The 20,528-nt window shown below is 51.5% G+C and overlaps 1 protein-coding gene across 2 annotated transcripts in view; it reads right to left on the reverse strand.

Annotated features, from left to right (window-relative positions):
- Positions 1-1,927: 1,927 nt before the first annotated feature.
- The window catches only part of IGFBP5 (insulin-like growth factor binding protein 5), a 20,878-nt gene continuing 2,277 nt past the window's right edge, over positions 1,928-20,528 (reverse strand). The window contains exons 2-5 of one of the 2 annotated variants that reach the window (XM_011964567.1): positions 8,674-8,903; positions 7,936-8,055; positions 6,586-6,708; positions 1,928-4,477 (exon numbers count right to left, since the gene is read on the reverse strand). In XM_011964567.1, the coding sequence (XP_011819957.1) occupies positions 4,292-4,477; positions 6,586-6,708; positions 7,936-8,055; positions 8,674-8,903 (659 nt within the window). In that variant the 3' untranslated portion in view covers positions 1,928-4,291. Of the gene's footprint in view, positions 6,709-7,935; positions 8,056-8,673; positions 8,904-20,528 lie in introns of both variants that reach the window. The other variant, XM_011964569.1, reaches the window with a different exon arrangement.

The following is a 20,528-nucleotide window of genomic DNA, read 5'->3' on the forward strand; positions in this document are numbered from 1 at the left end:
AAAGGCTCTCTGTCTCTCTTAGGTAAAACCGTCTCCGGTCTCTTGTCTCATTCTTCTCAGTCTCGTGATAGACTACGATTAGAATGGGAGAGTGGGGTTTTCAGATTTTAAATGTGGAACCTTGGGGGTCCCAGAGCTTAGAGTGTGGCTTAAGTGGATGCAGGGAAAGGCAGATGGTGTGTCGCAGCGCTGGGACCAGCAGCATACCACTGGGGAGAGGGAGGGAGACAGAGTTTCTGGGCTGCTGAACCGCGAGGACCCCAGGGGAATGGTGCTGTCGCTAAGGGGCTGTGTGGGTTGTCCCACTGAGCACGGGTGGTGCAGGGTGGTGGGGGGACAGGGGTGGAGTAGTCCGTCCAGAGCCATAGTCCTTGATGGCCACGGGCTGTGAGCAGGGATTCACAGATGTGGGTTATATGTGTAGGAGGAGATGAAAGGGGAAGAGAGGACCACAGTGGAGAGGGATAGGGTTGTGCAGGGGGCGGGGTGTGACAGCCTCCGGGGAGGAGCAATGGGGAGAAGGATCCTGGCTGGCACCTGCTCCAGGCAGTGTGCGTGCAATAGTAGGGTGAGCAGCTTCCCCTGGAGAAGCCAGGAGACAGTCTGGGGGCAGGAGGTGCCACATGGGAGGCTTTCCTGTAGTTCCTCTTGCTGTCCCCCTACTCGAGGCACCCCTGGAAAGGAAAGCAGAGAAGGTGCCTGTTCCCTCTGTGCACCTCCTAATGCATCCTCCACCTCCTCCTCCTCTACCTCCACTGCTGGGCCCCGGTAGCCTGAGAGAGCGGCATGGGAACCTCCCTGGCTTCCCAGGTGACTACAGGGCGGGCTGAGTGACAGGCGTCCAAACGCCGTGCTCTTTGGCTGGATAGACTACTCTGTGAACCTGAGGGACCTGGTGCTGACAGGTGTCAGGCAAGTGGCTCAGCCACCCCAGAAGGAGGTGTGCCTGGTGGCAAATCAGGCCACTGGCAAGGCAGGGACTTCCCGGTGACTCCACTTGTCCTGTGACTAGGACAGGACGGGACATATGGTTTCTGGGCAGCCTCAGCCATTGAGCTGGGCAGAGTGAGGATGCCACCGCCTCCATCTCCCCTCTGTGCTCCCGGACCTGAGGCTCTGGGGGGTGCGGTCAGTGGGGTGCCTAACGGGCAGTGTGCTGTGCAGCTCTGTGAACCGGGAGGAGCCGTAGGGGAAGAGCCTCGGGACGAAGGGGCCTAGGAGGGAGGAAAGCAACAGGGTGAGGCAGCAGAAGGTCGGAGGGTGCAAGAACTGTGCTCTTCAGTGCCCAAGGGTTGACATCAGGGGTGCCATTGGGCACAGACAGCGGTGGAGGTTGGGTAGGAACCAGAGGGAGAGTTTATCTTGGCCAGAGGTTCCCGGGAGTTATAAGTTTACAAGGCAGTGGGAGGAGGGATTGAGGAACATTCTGGAAATGCCTTCCTTAAAATCTTCTCCAAGGAGCAGAAACTTCTCATTTGTCTAAGGGTGGATGAAGGCCACTTGACTTCATAGCAAGGGCTGAGATGGAAAGATGGTAATAATCGTTAATAGAACAGTAGGGGAACACGTGCCGAATGTTCCCAGTTCTCAGGGCTTTGGGGACATTAACTGGCTGAATCCTCACAGCAGCTCTATGAGGTTTTACCCACAAGGAAATGGAGGCCTGAGGAGGTGATGTAGGCTGCCCTGGGTTCCGCGACTGTGGTGGCTTTCCAACGGATGGGGAAGGGGCCACTGGAGCTCCAGTGCGAGGGCTTGTCTTGGGGGATGGGGGATGGGGGGTTCTCTCTGGACGGAGCAGTCGCTCAGCCTTGATCCCGCCGGGGGCCTTTCTCCATCCCCTCCCGGCTGTGGCCCGAGGAGAATCGGGGGCTCGCCTCCCCTGCTGCCTGCCTTCCCTGAGCCCTCGGAGGAAGCCGACGTAGGCTAACTGAATGCATAACTTTATTAAATAAATGCTTTGTCATGACAAAAGACAAAGATCAAGGAGTAACATAAATTATACGTTGAATAAATAGTATACAGCAATCTTCACTTTTTAAGAAAATGTGAGATCCTTTGTTGGTGTTTTATTTCCTTAAGTACAAAATGCTAAACAGGAGCCGAGCTTAAGCTCTTCCGCATTCAGATGGTTTTTTCGTGTTTTTTTTTCTGCTTTTTTTTTTCTTTCTCACAAACTGGTTGTATTTGTTGATTTATTTTTCCATCCTTTTCACCAGTAAAGATTATCATCATTTATTTTTGTTTTTAAAGTTGAAACCAAAAAAGAGGAGAGAACAGAGTTATGGTATGAATGTATGTAAAACTACAGAGAACTACAGTAATATGTACTGTGGTTATTGCTGTCTTCAAAAAAAACAAAACAAAACAAAACAACAACAACAACAACAAACAACCGGTGGGCAACTCGGAATCTGAAGGAATCTTGTCTGACAACTGTGCTATCCATGTGGGCTACTGTGTGACAGTGGCAGTGGAGAGGAGACTCCGGCTGGTGACTGGGGACCGGTGGAGTGGGGTGAGCGGGCACAGGGAGGCTGGGGTCCCCTTCCCCTCGGACCCCCCACCTTCCCTTTCCCCATCCAAAAGGATTTCAGGAGAGGAGGCCAGAGTCTGTGAAATGACTAAACTATATACTCCATTAGAAAACCAAGAAAATATGTTTTAAAATAGAAACAAAAGCCTAAGAGAAAATAAAAAGTGGAGAAACAGTGCAACATAATTCTTGCACTTTAGTGGTTTTAAAAACACAGACAGTACAAGGCCCAGGTTGCTGGTTGGTGAAACCCCCGTCCCTCGTCCCTCATCCACTTTGCAAAACGGAGCCTCCTTTCTCTTGGAAGCCAGACGTGTCCTCTCTGATGCTATGGGGTTTCTTCTCCTTAGAGCTCTTCTCTGAGGTTCCCATCCTGGGCTGGAGCCCTCTCAGGGGTGAGTGGATGGGTCCGGGGTACTGTCCCACCTTAAGGGGGGCTTGGCGGTTGCCTTGGCAGCCCTGTCTCGCTAAGCGCTGGGTGGTGGGAGCAGGGTGGTTGAGGCCCACCCTCTAGGGGAGGCCAGCCCTGTGGGGGTACCATGGAGGCCACAGAGGTGGTGGTGGGGAGATGGGGTGAGAGAGAAGAGGCATGATCAGAAAAGGGCCTCCCTGGACCTCGTGCGCCTGCCTTCCTCCCCATATGGGGCCAGTGTCCCCAGGCCTGTCTGTCTAGGCCTGGCTGTCAGAGAAAGGTTCCAGTCTCTTCCTCCCCACGTGCCCTGCTTTGCCAGGTGGGTCGGGGCAGGCTGGAGGAAGGAGGGTCAGTCCTGGCTGGGCTTCCCTATCTCCTGGCAGTCGTGGGAAAGACAGAGGATCTTCACCACTGCTGGAGTGAGGCACGAGTCTAAAGCGGATGGGAGAGACCTTCTGTGGGTCTCTTCTGTGGGTGTGAGTGTGGGAGTGGGCAGCACTTAGACCCAGAGCCATGGATAGCCTGGAGTCCAAGGTCTCTGGGTGAGCAGGCAGTCGGCCAAAGGCCAGCCTGGAGTCAAAGAGAGCCCTGCTTAGATTGCCATGCCCACACCATTCCAAACCTGTCTACCTTGCACCCTGCCACAGGGGAACAGGTGCCGTCTTCCTCCAGTGCTTCCCTTCCCAGGGTCTCCCACCCTGGGTCCAGCCAGACCTCCCATTTGGGAGGCTTAGTTCCATGTGTCCATGAAGGCCCAGCTTCTCTAGGGAGTGACCAACTGGCCATGAGAATCCCCTGCATGCAGAAGAGACTCACAGGTTTGGGTTACCAGGCACGAACTTTGGAAACCAGAAGAGTCTGGCACACTCACACCACGCTCTAATCCCCCACCTGATGGCTGGCAGCAAAAAGCCAATGTGAGGGGCAGAAGCCCGCCCAAAGTCCAGACACAGTGGGCGAAGAGAGAGCCCCTCTCAGGTCCAGGCTGGGAGGAATGTGGGGGGAGATTGTAGTTCCTGGCTCAGTCTTTTCTTAGGGGAGTGGCACCCCAGTATCCACTTGGCAGATCCTAGTTGGATAACTGCTCAAGATGCAAAGGAAGAATGGGTGGAAAGAACAGTGACGTGGAAGAGGTTTGGGATACTGGCCTAAGACACACAGAAACGTGAGTTGCGTTTAGGGCACAGCTGTGCAGAGAGGTGGGGCGTGCTGACTCGGCAGGTCAAGTCCTTGTGGCTGCTGGCCCTATCGGGCCCCTTTGTCTCATGAAGATTGAGCACTTCTCCTGTCCCCAGTCAACTGTCCTGTCCAGGGGCATAGGAGATAGCCCCCAAGTTCTATAGCTATAGGGTTCCCATCAGTTGAAACAGATTTGCTTTTTCACTATTCCTTTTCGTAGCCCCAAATTCGTTGTTGGAGGCAGTCTCCACTGTGTCATGCCATGAGCAAAGAGTGAAGAGAGCTGTGTCCGCAGCACGAAGGGGTCTCCTTGGCCAGTGTCCAAGCCCCCTTTCCTGGATATCTTCAGCCTTAAAGAACAGTCACAAGGCCACCCACTGGTTGAGGAAGTCATTGGAGAATGGGAGTTTTCTTGGTTCGGAATCTGGCTGTCGAGTGACAGCATCCCTGAATCATGCGTTCCCTGCTTGTTCCGGCCTTCCTTCCACCCTCCACCCCAGGGAGGACGCAGGGACTGGCCAGAATGGAGGAAGAGCCGGAAAGACTGGTGGGCCTCCGTGCCTCCTTGCAGGCTGAAGGTGGGCAGCGGAGCGCATAGTCTTGTCCCTTCCAAAGCATGGCCGGTTTCGACTGATTCTTCCTATCTGGCTTCTAAAGTCTAGCATCCTCCTAAAGTTACCCACCTTCCCTGGCTCTGTGGCCTGGATTAAGTTCATTTCTATTTTGCAACCCATTCCCCCATTTTCCTCTCTTTCCTCTCGAATCCCAGAAAACATACAGGGTAGGGAAGCTAAAGAAGTTTCTATCGGCTTTTTCCCCTTTCTGCTGCTTTGTGCCAAAGCTAGAATGGAACAGTCCCTTCAGCCCTCTGTTCCTCCCCACATCTACTCTGGCCGGAACCGTCAATCTTACTGTTCTCCTGCATCTAAACCTTTTTGCCACCATCTCCCTCTGCCATCTCTTACTTTAGTCTCCCTCCTGCTCTGCCAGTGTGGAGAGTGAGGGAGGCTTCCAAAAATGCACGTTCTGTTCAGATGAAAGGAAAAGGCTGGGGCGGGACGGGTGGATCCGTCATGGACCTGTTGGGCTCATGTGGTGTGATGTCCGGAGACTGTGATTTCCTGAGGGTTTAAAGACTAAAACGGGATGGACTGAGGCGCATGCTGTTTGCACCACGGAGGACTGGCCTCTGCCTGGCTCGGTGGGTGCAGAAGAATATACGTGGGGAATCACTGTCAAGTCCAGCACTGTGCCCCACAAAAAAGCTGAGTTTATTGCTCACGGGAAACTCTGCCTCGAGGCAGGCAAAAATGCTATTACGGGTGGTTGTATTAGGAGAATATGGGTTTTCTCAGTTTTCCCAGCATGAGGAAGCTCCTCAATGCCCCTATAGGAACTACTTTGAAAAGTTAATGCAAACTTTTGAAAGAAAAGAAGAAAGAAAAAAACAAAGAAAAAATAGATTTATATGCCTATATATGACTATATGGAGTCTTGTAGATAAATACAAGCCCACTTTTTTTTTTTCAGCCTATCCTCCCCCACAGAGGCTGCTGTGCTACTTGTAAATTGAATTAAATGAGGGCTGAAACCGCACGCATCGGCATGTACTGTAGTCACCCTGGAAGAACAAGTCTTTCCAATTTTGGGGCATATATTGATTTCTAAAAAAGTCTGCCTGGGGAATGAAATATGCACACGAATTTCATATTCATAGATCTGCTTCCGAAAACCTCTCTAATATCGCTCATTTATGAAGTTGTTTTGCTTTCAGAGGAATGGAATGCATTTTTGTTTTTATAAATCTGGGGAGAGACAACAGTCTGCCCAGGTAAGAGGAGAGGAAGTTCAGGGGTCCAGGTGTCCATACTGCTGGCTAGAGGAGGAGACAGATCCGGGAGAGGCCCTGGCATGTTTTGCCTTTTCCTTTCTCCCCCTGACCAATCCATAGTGGGAAACCCCAAGAGTGTCATTGAATGCCACATCCTGGGCTGCATCTTCTAGCGGCCACCTCTCCCGACCCCAGGCCAGGGCTGGATGTGAAAGTTGGGCCCCTCCCTGGTCTCGGTGCCTTTCCTTCCTGCCCATCGGCTTGTCCTCCTTTTCCTAACTCTATTCGTCTTTCTCTCTCTTCTACACAAACACTTCCTTCCCTTCTCTTCCTCTCATTCTTCCTCTCTTCCCTTCTCTGTTCATCCAACTTGCCTCAAAAAGAAAACCATTTTAAAGGGGGGTGGTGTCTTTTTAGCTTTTTGCATCTCTGTTGTTGCCATTTTCGAAGTTGAGCCCTTGCTAGAGATTCCGAGGTCCTCAGTTTCCTCAAATAGATAGATATATATTTTTCCCTTAAATGAGATGAAATGAGTGGCGTCCTGGGGTGGAGGGAGGCGCTGGCTGGAGTCGGGGCTGGGGGTGGGAGGGGGTGAGGGAAGGGTTTCGGGGGGACGCATCACTCAACGTTGCTGCTGTCGAAGGTGTGGCACTGAAAGTCCCCGTCGACGTACTCCATGCCTGGCAGTTTCATTCCGTACTTGTCCACGCACCAGCAGATGCCACGCTTGCGGCCACGGGAAGGTTTGCACTGGGGTGAGTAGAGCAACAGGCTGTGAGGACGCCGCACCCTGGGGCTCTGCTTCTCCCTGTCCTGCCTCTTCTCTACCCCAAGACAAGACTCTCTCATCTCCAGAGAGTTGAGGGCGCTAGACCCAACCCTTGGGTTTCTAGTGTCCCTGTTTCATGGAAAGACCCAGGGAAAAATGTGAATTTAGGCAGCCTACCCTTGGCTAGCTCCTTCAATCCCTTTCTTTCCTTCCTTTTCAGAGATGGGATCTTGTTATGTTGCCCAGGTTGGTCTAGAACTCCTGAGCCCAAGTGATCTTCCTGCCTCAGCCTCTGGAGTAGCTGGGATTACAGGCGTGAGCCGCTGTGCCTGGCTTACAGTCCCTTTTAAAATATTACCCATTCGAGTCCCCCCCAGCCTGAAACTCTGCAGGGATTCTCAAGAGAGTTATGATCCAATAATAATGACGATGGCAATAGTAATAACAGGAGGAGGCATCATTTGTGGTGTTATCCTGTACCAGACACCACTCAGCGTTTGGTATGCAGTAGGTACTGTTCTAAGTGCTTTACAAAGATCAATCACTTACTCCTCATTCTCCATTTTACACAAAGGTGGAGGCACAGAGACATTAAATGATGAATAAGGGGACACAGCTAGTAAGCGGCAGAGCCACGATTTGCCCCAGTGTGGCCTGGCTCATACATTTAGATTATTGGTGTCCTTAAAGCAGCATCAGGGTCACCTGTCCACCCCAGAGTCCACCCTAGGTCTACCAATCAGAAACTACAGGGGTGGGGCCCAGCCTTCAGCCATGCCCTCCGGGGATCAGATGCCCTTGGAAATCTGAGAACCGTTGCCCAAAGGGGAGCCTGGCTGTGAAGGGACGCGAGCTGATTTCAGGTGGTACACAGAGAAAATACGGCTTAAACTTCTGAGTGTGCGGTACACCAATGATACGTGCTGTGCGATAGTGTTACAGAGTTTCCTCTTGCAATACATTCACCTAGCTAAGGTGACCTGTGGAAAGCATAGTGGATTACGGCATAAAAGGGAATGAGGGAATGGATTGCAGCCTAGTAGGGAATGTGGAAAGTCATGATCGTGGTATATGAATGGGTATCTGAGGCCCGGGAAACAGTAAGCGGTTAACGGTGGAAATCTTAGGCACTTGCCCAAGGTGGAGTTTCCTGGCAGGTGCCATTTTCGGAGCCATCTGAGCCTGGGAGCTCAGGGCAGGGGACATACCTGCTTTCTCTTGTAGAATCCTTTGCGGTCACAATTGGGCAGGTACACGGCACGGGGCACCATGCGTGGGCTGGCTTTGAGCTCCTGCAGGGAAGCCTCCATGTGTCTGCGGCAGGGGCCCTGTGTGGACAGGAGGGTGAGAGGCATGGCGAGACCAAGGGAAAACCACCCAGCTGTGCTGACGAGTGGCCCAGGGGGTGGGGGCCGAAGGGTCTCGGGAGGAAAGTCACCACCTTTGGTGCTAATCATCTACTGCCAAAGCTCTTTCCTCCCTGTCACCTGTCACGTGCGCTGGGATCACAAAGCCTGCCTTTGGCCAGGTACAGAGCCATACTTTCTCTTTTGTGTTCCAGGTCACCCCCTCCCCTGCAGCTTTTCTCTTCTGCTGAGTAACCATGTCCAGAGGTGCCCGTGTCTAGATGCTCTAGGAGAATATTCAGTCTCTGCTTTGGACTGGACACAGCTGCAGGGCCCAGGTACCTGGTGCATGGCCGCTGAGCTGGCACACACTCTCCGCAAATGAGCACTGCCTCTATTCCCACTTACTAGCACAAGCCCTTCGCCCTGACAAGTGTATGCTCTGGAAACTCTCCTCCCACATCCTAAGCTGAGCCATCATGGTTGGCTGCAGGTCCTCTGCCGGGTCTGGCCTAAGCACCTCCTGCTGCCATGAATGTCCATTTAGATGCAGGAAAAGGTCAAAAGCCGGGAGGGAATGAGGGTATCCACGAGATGTACCTGCTCAGACTCCTGTCTCATCTCAGGTGCAGAGATGACCCGGGGGTGGGCAGTGTTCTCAGCTCCCCCTACAAACTTGGACTGGGTCAGCTTCTTTCTGCGGTCCTTCTTCACTGCTTCAGCCTTCAGCTCGGAGATGCGGGTGTGTTTGGGTCGGAAGATCTTGGGGGAGTAGGTCTCCTCGGCCATCTCAGAGGTGGTGGGCTCCTCATGCTCACGGGAGTCTCTCTCTGCAGGTGAAGGAACCGGAGGGTCAGCCCCCGTGGGCCAAGGTGCACACGGCCAGAGCCCAGGGCTGGGCAGTTTGGGGTGAGGGGAGTCATAAAGGCTGAAGCAGATGTGTCTCTGCCCTCCTGGGGCACACCCTGAAAGCAGGGGGATAAGAACCAGGAAGTGGCGGGAAGTTTCTGGCACGCTTGGAGTCACGCAGAGAGTGCAGGCAGAGAGACCTCACAGAGGAGAACTGAGAGACTGACGGACGGATGGGTGAGGACAGAGTGGACCTTCTGGGGGCAGGAAGGAGGAAGGGCAAGGAAAGTGGCCCCTGCAAGGATGAAGGTGGTAGTGAGTGGTTTGCTTGCTGGGGGATGGCCAAGTAGATGGGACATGGCTGGAGGTGGGGCTGAGAAGTAGGAACGCGGGAATCTGGGTCCACGGAGGAAGATGACACAGCCAGGGCATGGACGAGAAGGGCCAAGTCTGTCCTGTTAGTGAGATCTTTGCACTTTCAGAGCTGCTGGATGTCGAGGTCTCTTTGGACCTGGGGAACCTGGGAGGAGGGGGTCCTGGGGTCTGGAGCAGCAGGGTGGCGAGGACCTTCATACACAGCAGGAGGAGGGGAGGGGAGGGGAGAGCCAGAAATGTGGGCCCGGAGGGGACTGGCGTGGGGCCAAGTAGAAGTCAGAGGCCTCACTCCCGCTCTGGCTCAGAACTGGTGCCGTGCTCGGGGGCCTGGGAGGCTGGGACGTTACTCAGCTCCGGACTGAGAGAGGCTGACAGCTGGCTGAGACCAGGACAGTTATATATAGGAGTGGCTTGGTGACAGTCTATACTTAGCTGACTTTTGACCTTTAGAGAAGTAAGACTTTGTTCATGTATTTGTTGATCCTTAATTCTACCCGTCTGGCCTTTTCTTGGTGCGCAGATTTCCCCTAAATTCTTATCTCATAGGCATCCATCCCTGGGTCCCCTTCTCCTCTCAGCTCCTTGACCTCACCCAGCCTCAGAGGAACCAGAGTGGGGGAACTTTAGATTGTTGTTTCCAGGCGGGTGGGGTGTGGCCACAATGCCCCACAGTGGGACCAGGTGCAGGGGTGAGTGGAGGTGGGGGGCCCTGTCTTCATTGCTTCCCTCTTTTTTCAAATACTGGAAAGAGAAAATAGAGCTTTGAGTGATATTAAATAACCAAAATGAGATGAAAGAAAATTCTGTTCTCCACCCACTCCATGATCGCTGGGATGCCCAGGAACAGTGACCGCCAGACATCTGGGATGGGGAACAGAAGAAGTGGGCAGAATTCAAGGAAGTGGGGGTGGGGAAAAGAGAAGCTTTTTGAGAAGACACTGTTTTATGCCTCTGGGCAGGTGTAGAACCCGACTTCTGAGCTTGCAGCCTTGGGCAAGTTCCAGGTGTGAGTTAGGAAAGGCATTTGAACACCTGGCCTAACCTGGTCAGGATGGCAGGTGGCAGGAAGCAGCCAAGCATCTGTTTCTCTCTTGGCTCAGGATTTGTCAAGTCTCATGAAATAGGTATTTGATCTTTAAGGCCTTGGCAGAGAAGATCCCTGCCCTAAAGAAGCCTCCAAGGGTTCGCAGCATTCCTGGTGGTGAGTTGCTTTGGGTATTTATTCACAGGAAAGGAAGGGAGGTAATTACTGGAGAGGAAGATCATGACTCGGAGAAAACAAATAACAAGGTGGTGGGCGGGCTCTCCCTGAACAAAATTCAACCTGAGATTCCTGGCACCCCTTCTGGCCTCTCACCCCCTCTTCCCAGTTGTGCCTTGATGTCCCAGTACCCCGATTCTCCTCTATCAAACTCTGATGTGACAACTCATCAATAGGGTGACATCCCTGGTAGGTGGAAGGCAGGATTTTAGGGATTAGTTAAAAGGGTCATGTTCTGGGGTAAACTGACTTTTCTTGGTTGTAGAGCAAGTGAGATTGGCAGGAGGGAGGGAGAAGCAAGGCTGGTTTGGGGACTCTGTACAAATTGAAAGGCTGGGGTTCCGTTATCTAGTAACACAGGCCTTGCCTGGAGGCTCGGATCTTGGAGAAGAGGGAGTAAGGAGAGGGAGTGCTAACCATCGCACAGAAGGGCTTTCGGACCGTCTTATTGAGGGACTGGAGCTGCACCACTCAACCTCAGCATCACCAAGCATTCTAATCCTCAAAAAGTAGTTGACTACTGTGGGGGGAGGGGCAGGCAGGAAATGGTGGCTACTGAATGCCTGGGGGCAGGGGTGTTCAGATTGGAGAAGCCTGGACCCCTTCCCCAAACAAGATTGTAACTGGATAAAGTGAGGGCAGGTGGGGGAGTGGGCTGGCTGCTGACCAGCGCACTCACGCGTCTCTGTGTCTCCTTTAGTGGGCTGCCCCAGCCTGGCCCGGAGAGCCAATACATTGTCACCTCTTCAAGGGGAGAGAGCCTGGGAACCTGGCTCCTCTCCTGTGGCTGGTGTAGCAGCTCCTGGAATCCTTTCCGTAGGCCATTTAGCCAATCCCCTGTGTCCAAGCAGAAATAAGCATCTATCTCTCTAGTCCTTAAGGACATCTGAAATGGGGGTACCATTCCATCCTCCTCCGGCTACCTGTTGGGGGAGGCTCTGTCCATTTGGTCAGAGGGTGCCCTTCTCCAGCTGTCATTTCAGCTTACTCTCTCTCTTTGGCCTTGGTGGACACAGAAGCATGGTGGCCCACAGCCTTCCCTCAACAGCTCTTCTCAAGACCCTTCCCATTTTGGGACTTTTTCTAAGTGCTGTGGGCTGTCCTTAACCTTGAGTCACCCTTTCTGGGAGGGGGATGGGGCTGTTGACAATGGTTTGACAAACCTTGGGGTAAATTTATTTTGACCTCTGTTACTCTTTTCTTTGAAAGTGTTCAAGTACTGCCCCGGGGCCAAGCAACCATGATGCTAGCATACAACATGTAGATTCTGGTATCTCTCTTCATTTAAGGAACTAAGAACGCTTTTGCAAACTCTCTCCTTTTCCCAGCCTCCCCAAGGCGAGACTCCTGAGGGCACACCTTCCCCAGCTTGCAAGCTTTTTGGCTGCTTCTGAAGAGCAGGCTTAACATTTTGTTGTGCCTCCCAGTTTCTGGTGCCACTTAACCCCGTGGGACCTATTCCTTAGGCAGCAGCAGAGTCCAGGGTCGAAGATCCTAATCAGGGTCTTGTGGTCACCTGTAGGCTCCAGAGAGACAGCGGAAACTTGGAGGGGAGCCAGGGCAGAGCCACGGAGATTAAAGGGCTGGAAAGTAAGACCGGAGCTGCGTGCCAGAAGCAGCTAGCTCCACTCAGCTGCTCTGTGGCTGAGTCATAAATAGGCTTTCAATTTTGGAAGGGTTTAAGTTTCAGATAAAACAAGAAGGAACAAGTAGACTGGCTACTCTTGAGCTATTTCATCAAGAGAAAATGAACTGAGGTTGCAGAAGGGATCTAGGCAGGATACCCAGGAGGACTTCCTGGTGAAGATTGTTCTGCACGTGAACAGCAAAAAAACTCAACAGTCAGCACTGGAACCTGTTTGACAAACAGGTCAATATCTCCATGTGGCCAGCAGAGGGCGTGGGAGACTGGCACCCACACAGCATGGGCTCACTTCTAGGGACTGGAAGCGTTTTTAAAATCTGGAATTTGCAATTAAGCGCGGTGGCTCATCTCTAATCCCAGCACTTTGGAAGGCCAAGGTGAGTGGATTGCCTGAGCCCAGGAGTTCGAGACCAGCCCGGGCAACATGGTAAAACCTCGTCTCTACGAAAAAAAAAAAAAAAAGTACAAAAATTAGCTGGGCATAGAGGTGTGCGCCTGTAGTCTGAGAAATTTAGGAGGCTGAGACCAGAGGATTGCTTGAGCCTGGGAGGTTGGAGGTTGAGGCTGAGGTGAGCCATGATTGCTCCACTTTGATAGCTCCACTGCACTCTAGCCTGGGTGACACAGTGAGACCCTGTCTCGAAGGAAAAAAAAAAATCTGAAATTTGGGTGCCTCCCTCTCCTACTTCTGTAATAATCACTCGAATCCCTTCCTTCATTTGTGTGTCTGTAGCATATATTTAAAGAGTCAGGGAGACAAATAAGCGAGGCCCGGAGAGAACCATGTGTGGGAGAGTGAAGGCAGGTGAGGGAGAGGGGAACAGGGCTTCTTTCTGCATGGCATTCTGCTGTTTCTGTAACCTGCAACTGGAAAACGATCCAGGAAGGAAGAGAGACATATTCCAGACTTCCCCGCCCATGAGATGCTGTTCTGAGAGGGTTTTGCAGAGGATGGGAAATGTGGAATGCTCAGCATCCATTTCTCCTGCTGGGAGCTATGGAGGCTGGACCTTTACCTTCATAATCCTATTCAATGACTAAGGGAGGGGATGATGATAATATTATCTGGATATAGTATTTACCTTTGGGGTGGGATCTAAATCTCTGGCTTCTATATAATACCTCCAGTCCTTCCCACTGGCTCTCCAATGCCTCTAGCCCCTGCCACTTTTGGGTGGCCAACTCAGTTCCTCTTTCATTTGTAAGGCGTTCCCCATTCACCCCAGTGCAGCAGCATACACAGAGGCACACGCAGTACATCGGCCTCTCCCCACGGTAACATGAACACGTGCTTAAGGACTGCACCATTCTCTATGTCCTGGCAAACACAGAGAGTGTCATGGTGCAAGTCCAGCTGCTACAGACCCAGAGGCGTCTTAGGGTGAGAAATACTACAGTCTACACAATTGCACAATGCATGTACCGTGCCCAAGCTCAACCACTTTCTGCAAACCTGCCCTTTTGCCACGGCTGTTCTCTTCCAGCAGAGGCAGGCACATGGTCTTCTGAAGGGTTCTGGCTCCACCTTGCTTGCTAGTCATAGCAATGGATGGATCCAGGTGGAGACCTGCCTGCCTAAAATCTAAACCCCCCACCCCTGGACCTCTTAGTCACACCCCGGTGCCATTAACAGCCTGCTTCTGGGCTGGTGTTAGTTTATCACTCTATCTTGCTTGACCTAATAATTAATTGTAAGAGAAAACTAGGTGACCCAGATATTGTGCCTTAGCTTACAAAAATCGAAGAAACAGAGGCATCCTTGAAATTCACAGTCCAGGAAGAGTGTGGGGCTTTGCCAGGCCACCCAGACCTGGGGAGATTCTCCCATCTCCTTTTCTAGACAGAAGATAAGATGAGGACGCCTAGAATCTCTCTACAAAGAATGAAAAAGGGATCTGAATTTCTTCTGGGTTTCATTCTAGTCCCCTCTGTGGAATTTAAATAGCCAACTTCTTAAGGGCAGAGCTTTGTCATTTCTCTTTGTCTCACCAGCATATAGTATTCAATAAATAACCTTTAAATGGAGAGATGTGTAAATCTGCCCAAGAGGCAAAGAGAAGTAGGTCTGGAAGTATTTCTGTAATATAAGCTGGGGCTTAGAGCCCAGTTCATGCCTTGGGAGGTTACCTCATCCATGCCCCTGCCCTGAAGCACAATAACCCTGCCGCGGGGGACAGGGAGGCAGACCCATCTCCACTTAGAGAGCTCCCCCGGGAGTCCTTCCTCTGCCTAACCCCATTCCTTCATGCGGCATTAAGGGCACTCAGTCTCCTTCCCTAAAGATATATAGAGAAAAGGCGGCCCACAGCCCTCCACAGTGTAGATGCTATAGGTGGGAAGGTGACATCTCACAGAGTAAGGGGCTGGGGTCCCACCTGCATCTGCCCCACTGTCCAGGGACCAGAGGTAAAGAGAGGCTCCTTGCTTTTTTCCAGTGCCAAGCTAGGATTTGGAGTTGTGACTCTGGCTCACATTTCTTGGTCCCGAGGAAGCAGCTGGCAATAACTGTACACATAGGAAATACACGCGTATGCACAAGTCCCTGAGTGAGAATCTCTAGCCAAGCTTTTGGAGTTGGGGAAGGGGAAACATGCTCAGTAGAAGTGTCTGTTCCCTATACATACCCCAAATGAGAAGGTAATGGTGGGGGGATAGGTGGGGAGCAGCCTCTGGAAGAAACGCTGGGCTGCTTTTCTCCTGGCCACTTTCCTATCAGGACCCATCACAGCCAGTTCAGAACATTGCCATCTGCAGCCACATTCCCCCAAAGTCCTGCATGACCAGAAGGGGGCGGCAGGGAGCAAGCAAGGTTTACTCTTCTCTCCCGAGGCCCCCAAGAAGGTGCCCAGGCTCTGCTAGGGACCAAACAAGGGAGCCCTGTCTGTCAACGAAAGCTGAGACTCCTCTTTTTTGACTCTTTGGGAGCAAAAGGAAAGAGTGGGGACAGCAGTTCCCTTCTCAGGTGAGAGAGGGGTTTGCTGGTAGCCACTAGCGACGTGGAGATACATACTGAACACGTGAAATGTGGCCCGGGGACCTCAGGGACCACGTTTAAAAATTTACTTAATTTTTATTTAATTTTAATTAGTTTAAATTTAAAAATGGATACTCAACTCAGTTATTGGAAAGATTTTAAAGTATGTTTGGAATGCCTCAGGTATGTGAATCTGCTTTTTCAACTGTAAATTTTATGAAACCTAAATACAGATCAAGTATTTCCAATGAAAATTTAGTGTCCGAATTGAGATGAGCTGTAAGTATAAAAATCATACTGGGTTTCAAAGGCTAAATATGAAAGAAAGAATGTAAAATATCTCAATATAATGGCTTTATTTTGAGCATGTGGTGAAAGGATATTTTGGATATATTCAGTTAAAATGTGTTATTACAATTAATTTCCCCGCTTTTTAAAATCTTTTTAAAAAAGATGTGGCTACCAGAAAGTTAAAAATGACAAATGTGGCTTGTATTATGTTTCAATTGGAAGTGCTATTCTAAACGATCTGGAAGAGGAGTCATCCTGGCTGAGGTGACAGAGGGGTGTCACAGTCCCAGTTCAGGATAACTGGAACCCACATAAAACAACTCAGAGAATCAACAGAGGTCGTCTGAGGCCTGGCTCTGAGTGCATATTCAGTGGGACCTTATTTTAGGCCAGGGAAAGGGGCCTGATGGTTTAGGTTGAGGGGTCAAACATGAGATAACTGAGTTAGTTTAAAATGTTCCTATAGTTCACCTGGCAGGTCTGACTTACTGGAAAAAGGGGCCTGTCTTATCTGCCTCCTTCCTAAGCATCCCAGAGGAGGAGCTGCCACGGCCTCCAGGATGTATTAGAAAGGCTCTCAGCACTTCCTGCAGCAACCGGAAGTCCCCAGCTGCCCTCTGGAAGCGCATCTGTCCTCTCCTGCTGAAAGATCTCAGAGGCACCTGCCCATGAAGGCCAGGGGGCCCTCATGCTCTCTTCCTTATCAGCTTTGGTAGTGCATGGTTTTCCTTTTCTCCTTCGGATGCAGAAATTCCCTAGTTACTGCACTCGCCCCATCCAACCACACCCTCCCTCGATCTCTGCTTTCTGTTGGCACCACATGAGGACTGTGCTGTTGGAAGCGGGCCACTTCTCCACCGTGTTCTTCAAGACTACAGGCCGCTGCACAGCCCAGAGGCAGCCAGGGCCTGCCTGCCTCTCCACATCAGGAGAGCTTCCTGTAATGTAGAAAATGAGGTTTGGCGCATGGACCTGAAAGCTGGACTGAACACCCCTCCTTTACACCCTCCAGGTCCTCTTTCCCTGACAAACCACTAGCCTAAGCCAGGCTTGTATGCAAGACTGTGTAGAAAAAGGGACAGAAGTGAGTATGAAAATAAGAGAGTGTGGCCCTCTCTCCTTTGGGGAGGGCTTTGGGGCCGCTTCACTCCTTTTCCTACTGCCCCTAAAACAGCGCCTCAGACTGTGGGTTATGATGTCATGGGGTGATAGCATCTGGCAGTGTTTGCCAAAGGCCTCACTGCAGGTTAGCCCAGGCCCAGGCACGAGCCCCAGTGACTAGCGAGAAAGCCAGGAATGGCTGAATGCAGTGCCGGAGCCCGTGCGGGGAAGAGCTGAGTCCCAGGCCCTTTTCTGCCTCTAACCCTGCTGCCACATCTTGGGCAAGTGACTCCCCACTCAGGGCCTCAGTATCCTCATCCTAAAACGAGGACCTTGACTGTGATGATGGGTGTGGGTTCCTTCCAGCTTTAACATTCTTTGGCCAATACCCAGACAATTCCTGGAGAGACACTAGGACTGAGCTAAGCTGAGTGGCCAGGCACTAACCAACCTGGTTAGGTGCTCTAAACCAACAGCATAGTGGCCAAGGTGGGAATATAACCTCTCTGCCTCACAGAGATGTTCAGTCACTCCTCTGGATTTATATTTTTTAAAGAGAGAGAGAGAGAAATGACATCATAACAGAATTTATGGAAATAAATGAAACTGGAAATAAAAGGGGAGGTTTTGCTGGTATTGCGGAGTGGGGGGTAGAAGCCTACACTGCCTTCCTTGTTATTTGATTATTTATTTTGATTATTATTTATTTGATTATTACAAATATGTAATCAATCTTACTGTTTTGAATAACATGTCCAGATTGCAATTTAAGGATGGTGTCTGGGAATTGCAGCTTTTGGACCAACTGTAGAGAAAAAGCAAATGTAAAACTAAACAAACCCTTCCGAATCCCCTGCTTGACTCAGCGCAGCCATTCTCCCGCCCTCTTTCCTTCTGCTCCGGCTCCTGGTTGGTACCTGCTCTTTAAGATCTTCTTCCAGTTTCTGGATGTAGTGGGTCTGGAGTGTGGTGATCTCTTCTCCAGAGTTTTTATTTTCCACACACTAAATATCTTAAAAGTTTCATAGGCATTGCTTAGGTACAAAGTAGAAACTTTACACAAGCATTACCTCCCCTTCCCGCTGGCTTCTTCTTCGCTCCATTAAGGGGGCCAGGGCTTCTGCAGGGAATTCCTGCTCCCATGCCCTTTGCTGTAACCCTCACGATGACCTCTGGCTCCTAGGGTCAGCCTGGTCCTCCCTCTGCAGCTGCAGGCCCACCTGCCTGCTCAAATCCAGCCCAAGCCCTGGACTAACTCACAGCTGCTCTGACTTAAAACTCAAGCCCTCAGGGGATGCCTTAGAGTTGGGGTGGGGGTTGGGGGGTGGATGGAGAAGGGCGGAGGAAAGAGTAGGAGGGAGGGGCGAGAAGGGGGAAAAAGAGAAATGGAAAGAAAATGAGCTTCACTAGGGCTAACTCTGCTTGTTCTTCCAGTCTGAGCTGACACAGCAGAAAGGGGTGGTGGTGGGCGGAGGTGGCAAGAAAAGTCCAGTTAAAGCCCCATCTCATCTTCCCAACTCCCGTTTTGGTTGGCTCAGGGTACGGCCACCCTCTCAAAGACTTGTTTCAGAGGGAGGGGGTGCGGGTGGGAAAGGAATTTGGCTCCTTCAGTTTTCCATGATCTTGCTCAACCCAGACATAAATTTGGCCAATAAACCTAACTCTGGAACTTGACTTCAACATGGCATTTTAGACCAAGCTTGGAGTTGAAGCCAGGGTGATGGAGGCCAAACCCCTCAAAGTAGCAAAGGCTGAATTCATTTTTATTTAGGTAATGCTTTTGCTTTCTTTTCCAGAAGTCTATTTTTTGTCCCACGGTGTCTCATTTCTTAATGACAGAACAGACCCCCAGAACCCACGGTTCCCTACATCTCAAACTGAATGGCTCACCAGCACAGAGGAGACCTACCTGAACCCCAGTATCTGTGCTGGGGACCAGCCCATCAAACCTCATTCCCCACCAAAAATGCCGGAAAGCAAACCCAGCACTTCCTGGACTCCCTCCACTCACCGCTATTTACTGAGCTTTGCCCAACAAATAACTCCCGTCTTTCATCTCCCTCCAGCCTCACACACATTCTTTTTTCCATATCTGTCTCTGCTCCTGAACTGGTCGGAATGAAATGCAGAGCCAGGCTCGCTCTCAGCACCCGGCTCTCGGGCCCACTCCCTCTGCAGTTGCTCAGCAACCGCCTAGCAAAACACCGTCCCCTCCGCCCTCTCCTCTCCCTCCCAGAGGCTTTGGCTGCCTGCCACCTCACTCTCCTCTGCTCCCCATTTCTGCTTCCAGAAATGCACCTTTTTTTGGTTCTACATATGTTTGGTTACATATAAATATATATAATATAGTATATAGCATATATACAATATATAATACGCATTATATAGATATATCGTGTGTGTGTGTGTGTGTGTGTGTGTCTGTGTATGCTGCAACTGCGGGAGGGAGGGGGAGAATCCATATCTGCAAGCTCAGATTTTGGCGGGGCGGGCGAGGGGAAGACGAGGGAGGTGGGTTGGGAAGCAGGAATTTTGGCTAAAGGACCAAAAGGGCACTCTCTCTCTCTCTATCCATTTCTCTCTTCTTAAGAACGGTCTGTACACCATCTCCAACTTTTTGGGGACCCGCCCAGTGGTTGTCCGGCTAAAACGCCCTTTCCAGGAGCGCCCACTCCCATCCCATCTGTTCGGAACGAAGATGTCTGCACCAGCCGCGGTGGAGCGCCGCCAACCCGCAACAGCAGCCGGCCGGGCACCTGCCTTCGGCGGGGTGGAGTCGGAGAGGAGTGCTGGGGAGGGGGCGGGTAGAAGAGGCTGCTTCGGGTTGGCCCAAAGGCACTCAGAAGGTGGGGGTTGGGCAAGGGGCGGCAGGGAATTCTACAAGGGATCTTGCTTGGGACTGAAGTGTCGTGTGTGTGTGTGTGTGTGTGTGTGTGTGTGAGATGCGCCCTCCGTGCTCGCCTAGCAGTTGAGCGCGCGTGCGCCCTGCGTGCACACCCTTCACACTAGCCACATCACACTACACGTTTGGCAAATAATAAGTGGAGCCAGGATGCTGCTGAGTGACACCTTACGTACTTTCGGTGTGACTGGATTGTTACCCAGGGCGGTCGCTTCCCAGCCAGGAAATCAATTAATGTTTTCCCCTTCCGCTAGGCTTTTCCAAATCCACATCCCTCAAGATGAAGGCAGGCAGCACCACCTTTGAAAAGTGGAGCTTAATAAAAATAACCTTACAAGCCGGTCTCTGGGGTTCCCAAGGCCTGCGCGTCCTCCCCTTTTCCTCTTTTTGCAGGCTGCAACCTGGAGATCGACTACCTCTTGCAAAGCTGGAGGGGCTGGCGCCTGCGTCACTCAAACCCTGCCGGGTTTGCGGGGACAGAGGCTGAACACAGGAAGCTCTTCGGCTCCTGGCAAGCGCGGACGCACTCCTCTCCTGCGCTATAGTGACTGAAGTTTGCACTTCAGAAAACTCATGTTAGGGTGCTCGTGAGTAATGGAAAGGGACAGAGAGGGAGAAGGGGATTGCCCCCGTAACTAAACTGTCCCCCTAACTAAACTACGCCAATTAAACATTGTTTAGCCAAGTTTTAACCCCTGTTGGAGACACTCAATAGCCAGTTTGACGTCTTAGAATCCAGACTTTTATGTAGTTTATTTAACTTTTTTTTTTTTTTAACTAAAGATCAGGTAACTCTTTCCAAAAAGAAACTCAGTCTAAGGGGGTAGAACTGTTCTGATTGAACAAGTAGCTGTGTCAATCATTTCAACCCTAGACTTCTGGCGCCGAGAATTTGGGGGCGGGGCAACCCGGGGGCGGGGCAAGCGGAGGCGAGGCTCCCAGTGCGTGGCTTTTCTGTCTCCGCCCCCTGAATTTTGCATTCTGCGTTTCCAGGGCCCCTCATGCACTTACTGCACACCCACTTCTGATCTGGTTTAGGAGACTGGGGAGGGCGGGG

The sequence above is a fragment of the Mandrillus leucophaeus genome, unplaced genomic scaffold (genome assembly GCF_000951045.1).
Source record: "Mandrillus leucophaeus isolate KB7577 unplaced genomic scaffold, Mleu.le_1.0 Scaffold70, whole genome shotgun sequence".
Classification (NCBI taxonomy): domain Eukaryota; kingdom Metazoa; phylum Chordata; class Mammalia; order Primates; family Cercopithecidae; genus Mandrillus; species Mandrillus leucophaeus.